Source organism: Pinus tabuliformis, chromosome 9 (assembly GCF_031772625.1).
Source record: "Pinus tabuliformis cultivar Carrire ecotype Pingquan chromosome 9, CPIR1, whole genome shotgun sequence".
Classification (NCBI taxonomy): Eukaryota; Viridiplantae; Streptophyta; class Pinopsida; order Pinales; family Pinaceae; genus Pinus; species Pinus tabuliformis.
In genome coordinates this window covers 1,552,647,330-1,552,653,520 of record NC_142307.1, presented here as the reverse complement: position 1 = coordinate 1,552,653,520, position 6,191 = coordinate 1,552,647,330, and the positions used below count along the sequence as shown (strand labels likewise).

The 6,191-nt window shown below is 29.9% G+C and overlaps 1 protein-coding gene across 1 annotated transcript; it reads right to left on the bottom strand.

The window, feature by feature from the left end:
- Window positions 1-2,436: 2,436 nt before the first annotated feature.
- LOC149154527 (TPD1 protein homolog 1-like) lies at window positions 2,437-5,125 on the bottom strand. Its single transcript, XM_089445328.1, has 3 exons — window positions 4,715-5,125; window positions 3,035-3,145; window positions 2,437-2,904 (listed from the first exon to the last, which is right to left on the bottom strand). Exons 1-3 carry the CDS (start codon window positions 4,827-4,829, stop codon window positions 2,603-2,605), a joined length of 528 nt encoding a protein of 175 aa, XP_089301454.1. The 5' UTR covers window positions 4,830-5,125; the 3' UTR covers window positions 2,437-2,602.
- Window positions 5,126-6,191: the final 1,066 nt, after the last annotated feature.

Genomic DNA, 6,191 nt, shown 5'->3' with positions numbered 1-6,191 from the left:
AAAGAGTCAAAAAAACATAATTACTCTGGAGATAAATCTCAATCTTTAATTTGTGTATACTACTAAAAAAATATTCTAAAATATTTTAAAGAGAGATTAAATTTCTACTACCCTAATAATTATTGAAAATTAAATTAAAATTTTAAAAACCCTATTCCTAAATAAACATAATTATTAATAATTTATTGTAAATAATATTAATAAATTTTAATTATAACTCAATTATTTAAAATACTCTTAATAAATTTCAATCTTCACTCATTTAAAAAAATAAAATCCATTTCAATCTTCTCTAATTTAAAAATAAAATCCATTGAAAAACTTTTCACTTATCTTCTGCAATGTGTTGGAGTGAATATACTGTTTGAACTGAAGTTTTCTCTATATAATTTTCCAGCAGCCTGTGACAATTTTGTTGGTAATATAACAATAATTTCGGTATGATTTTGGAAAAAAAATAAGGAAATTTTTTTGACAATACCACTTATAATTATCGAGTTTTAATTTTTTTTTTTGAATGTTTTTTAAATTTTTTATATGATGCTGAATCAAGTTCTACTCTAGAAAAATAAATAATCACACAATTAAATTTCTTGAAAGAATTTATACCAGACAAAATTATGTGGCAACTTAATTCCACAAGATCTAGATGGGATCCAACTCTTTGGTGGACATCGAGAATTACATTTACATCTGATAAAGGTGACAGTGTAAAGTGGGCAAGGACTCTGCACATCCTTTTGAGAATTTAAGCATAGAGAGACCTCAAAGTATGGCGTGGAGAAATAAATTTTGACAGAGCATGGTCAGGCCAGTAGGGTTGCATTGCATCCAAATAGCATGACGTACATAAATTAAAAAATCAGAGCAGATACCGACAAGGTCTACGTCCAATGCAAGTATATTTGCTGTACATTCCAGTAATGATGAAATCCACATTTCGGCAGTGATGACCGAGTCTGCAAACCCTATTTGCAGATTCATTTAAAGCTGATGACAATATTTCCGTATTCCACTTTCTGAAAGTCAGTAACTGCACGACTCATCAACATCCGAGGAATTGATGTTTTCCAATACTGCCATGCAGTGGTCCTGGTAGAAGGAACCTTTTACTCTACCTTCTCGCCTAAGAATTTCTTTTTAAAAATAAGTTAATAGAATTTTACACCTAAGAAATAAAAGTAAAAATAAAACACGAAATAATAATTGTAATAATAATAATCTAATTTTAGGTTAAGCTAGACAATGAGACTTTATGTTTGTGTGACAAAGATTTATCTCTACCTAATTACTAAGTTTATGAAGACATGCATACTCTACTTTTTCTGGTTTTGAAAAAGTGACATCTTAGGAGGAAACACATGATTAACAGTGTTAAATGTATATGTAGATAAATGGCTGACAATATATCTTCAAACTGTTTCTTTAAGCCAAGAGTTCCACTTTAGACAGATCAAAATTCAGAGGTATTTGACAAGAGTGAACTACTACTGCTTATAAATCACTAGTGGATAATTTCAGTTGGGATGATTTTTCTTGAATAAAGGTGATGGATCAGTTTAAATTTGCTAATAGCAACCAGTCATAACTATCCTCATCCCTGGGTTGATTGTGATGGTTTTTCTTGAATAAAGGTGATAAATTAATTTACATTTGCTAATAGCAACCAGTGATAACTATCCCACTACTGAGTTGACAACAAAATTCTACCATGTAAAAACAACCAAATTCCACCATGTGAAAACCAATTCTAGAGGGATCTTATTTATATCTATGTGTGTGGGGATATCTTTATATTCTCTCTTAAGAATATATATGTTTTCTTTCAATTCGATAATAAAGTTCTAAACTATTATGAAAAATATTTATTATAAATTTAAGATATATAAAATTAAAATTTAATAAGAAAAATAATGAGTTTTCTCCATAACATTTAAATTAAATTAAATTATAATACCTCTATATATAGTGTAAGATACCAGGACAATTTCTACAACTCTAATATTCTTTTGGATCATTTTAACACAATGTTGAAAAAAAAATTATATTTGATAAGCAAGTTAGTTTGGTAGTAATAATTTATCTCTTAAATTTCATTCTTGCTTTGTAGTGAAATTTTGATTTATGTTGTTTAAACTGGTTTTTGACTGTATATATAGATTCAACACTCTCAAAAACCTCTGGGACACTTTAATTGTGAAAATTTCACTGGTCAAACTTGTGATTATAATGAATACTGGCTAAATAAATAACTAATTTTTTTCTTTCAAAAAATATCACTTATAGGCAACTATAGAAAAATCTATATATGTTTATAGATATGTTTCAAACCTAAAGTAAATAATGCCATAAATGCATTGAATCTTTAGATATTTTTGTAAGAAATATTTTTTTAGGTACAAAAAAAAACCAAAATAATTACATATTGCCTTTGACTACACAATTTCTTTGAAATGACAGGTCTTACTTCTAAACTGATATCAGACAGACAGGTAATTTATCATATGGAAGCCCAGAGGTCCTGCAGCGTTTATTATTTCGTCCATATCATTCAATATTCACTCTGGAGATATACGCTCACAGAATCTGAGGTGGTTATACATTAACAGAATCTGGCCGATTTGAAAGATAAGGGATACATATGCGAATTTTCGTAAGTGAATCGAATGATTTGGTTGGGCTTGAGCGGCCTGCCAGCATTGACCAGGCAATCATCATAGCCTGTGCGCCTGAAGGTATTCGGATTTATTACCTTTGCCGAGGCAAACCAACCACAGTGGAGACGAATATCCGAGGGAGAACATCCATGCATGCATGTATTCAAGATTTGAACAATGTACTCAGGAATTCCAGAGGATGTATCAGGGTATTGAGTAATGCTGATATCTTTGTTGGAGCATTTCCCTGTCACATATAATAAGGAGCAAGGAGCAATCCATGATATATGCATTATAATCCTATTTATCTAATTGAACGTTAAGCATCATTATCATAAAGAATTAACAAATAACAATTAATGTGTCTATGGCAATACCTGTTCTTAATATTCTGCGAACCCTATGACCTACTGAAATATGGGGTTTTGCCATTTCTGGAGAGACAATATCTGATACTTTTAAATGCATGTCCCAAAGACCGGGAGTTCCTGTTGAAAATATTGACAGAAAGAATGCAAAATGTTGGAACTCTACTGTCAGAGATACTAACGATTTATAAAGGAAAAATCATACATAGCCACATTGGAATTCTGCAAAGTTGAACTTAGAAATTTTCTTGAATCTCACAGAATAAATAATGACATATTTGTATGAACATATTGACAAACTGATATATGATATTTTGATATTTTATGAGACACCATCCAAGTTAGAGATGGGCTATATCATTTGAAGGGTGGTGAAACTTTGAAACCATTTGAAATTATGCTTTTGATTCATGCGATTCATGAAAAGTTTGTTAAATAGATTGAACTATATCTTCAAATTTTCCAATATGCTTTACAGGAACTCCAGTGCAAACGTTATTTGGACTAGTTATTAGCAAATAATTGCACATAGACAACTTTTCAACAACATTATTGCGAGGCTTGGTAGCTCTCAGTAGACTGCCAGCAATATTTTATAATTTTTATGATCAGGTTGAACAGATATATCAGGTTTAATATATCATAAAGGTTGGTAGTTTTTTTCCATGAAACAAAGCATTTCATATTTTAGTTAACCATTTGTAAGTGTAATTTATTTTTCTTTAATTCAAGGTTATTTAAGAATAAAGTTTGAAGTCATCACAATATATATGAGATGATAATATTATTTGCTAAGTAAATAACATAATAATTATTTCTCTCAATGAGGAACCTCTTTAACTAAAAATAGTAAATTTCAGTATAAAATTACGATTAAATAGTATATATTATAATATTTCATGATATTTACTAGGTTACAAAATAGTATACCACTTTAACCTATTATGATTATCATGATAGGAAAAAGTCACAATGAAGTGTATCTCTTATAGCCATGATAATTGGTTAATAATTATAAAAGGTGTTGCATTGTCATCCTTCTGTGTTATAGTATGTCGATTGTAATTATTCTCTGTATTCTAGTATGTTGATTGCAATTATTAACGACTGGTTATATCATAAACTATGATATGCTCTGATCTTTATGTACAATGATGGTTCTCAAATATATTGTGATTTGCTTTGTTTTTAATTTAGTTCTTTTTCATTTCTTTATTTTATACTTTAGAGATGGCTAGTACTTTGTTATTAAATTTTGGAACTGCCTAGGTCTCAAATATGGATTGCACATATACACATATGGTTCATTTAGTTACTAAATTTCACTGTGGTTCATGATGACCAAGCTTCTTAAACTGCCTAGGTCTAAAATATGTATTGTATATATACTCAGATAGTATATTGTCCCCGGTCAATTGATGCTTTTTTTTGGTTAAGATATACACCTAACTCTTATATATATATATATATATATATAAAAGCACAGCAATCAAATTCATAACGCAAGCTGAAAAATGAAGTTTCTTAGATGAATCTGTAAAGAAAAAAAGAACGAACAAAGAAAACAAAACATCTAGGTCATTGGACTCAACATGTTAAGAAAACTATTTAAGAGTAAGCTTTGCAAATTCAGAACTACCCATGTGGTCATAAATCACCAGGTAAACAAATTGGTAACTTTACCCAAACCTGAATATATGGTTGCAAAATTTAGCAGCTGCAGCAGGAGAACGAGCAACAGCAACATGCCCCCTCTAATAACCCTCCTGGAAACGATGAAACTCCACATTTGGCACAGCAACATAAGCAATATATATGTATATATTAGCTGGGATAGGAAGCTTCAAGATGTAGCTCGGCAACAATGTAGCCAAAAACCTACCAACTCTGTAACCAAAGTTATATTAATCCAAGCTGCTGCATAAGATCCCTCACACAACCTCCAGATTTTTCCTCCAAATTTCTCTTATTTGAGCGGAATCTGATTACCATGGCCAAACGTAGAGTGTATTTAAAACGCTGTTTCCACCGTCCACGTTTGAGGTTGACGACATTCTTGACTGTGAAACTCTTATCTCGTTGACAGCAAACCTTGCGACTTCCGTAGACATCTGAGGCGGCCGCATTGTTGAAAAACTTATGCCAGTGCAGCACTGTCTTTTGGGATAACGGGCCAACGAATGGCTGGTTTTCAATTTGTTGTATTGAAATTCAAAATAAATTCACATGAATGCAATGAAAATATAGATTATAATTCTATAAATAAATTTGATTGGTTTAAGAGTCGGTTTTTCTTAGGTTAATGACACTAATACTTAAATACATTTTTCAGGTTGAAAATTTATCTTTCATAAATTATTAGTTGGTAATTTTATATGGTGTGGTTTTCTTTCAATAACAGTGATGCATAAATAACTTTTATAGATTATTGACTGGTAATTCCATATGGTGTGGTTTTCTTTGAATAACAGTGATGCATAAATAATTCTGCATTAGCCAATTATCCGCACCCAATTGTTAGCAGCCATTTATTATAGAGAAGTTCCTTAAACTTATATGGGGAAAAGAGTTGGGTAAAACGCTGTGTTGAGGAATTCAACCCCATTTGCGATCGTCAACAAAAAGAGTACCTTAGAACTATCATTCCTAGGATAGCAAAGATTCTTATTGCTCAATTAAGAACTAACTAACACCAACTTAGGAGTGAAAAGAGACTGTAGAAAAGACCTAAAAAAGCTTGGGAAGAAAGAGTGTACATTTTACAGTTTTTATGCAGTGGAATCCTAAAAACATTTCATTTTGGAATGTAATACTTTCATAGACATTAAATACAATTATGACAATATGTTAGGATCAGTCCCTTGGAGGTTGTTGGTCCCATAGACTATTTTTAGTATCGTAAACTTTAAAATATCATTCATTAATTTTCTCATTTTATGATAACATTTAAATTATCATTTCTGAAATTTATAAAAAAATTAAAATCATAAAATACTAAAAAATCATTTAAAATAACTAATTTTTAATAATTAAAAATAATAAATCAATCAATAATAATCTCCATTACAAATAAACAATTTATAAAATTATACATTCTAATTATACAAATAAATTTAATATCTTAAAAAAATCAAAACTATACAATAATTTTTCATTTTTTATCAAA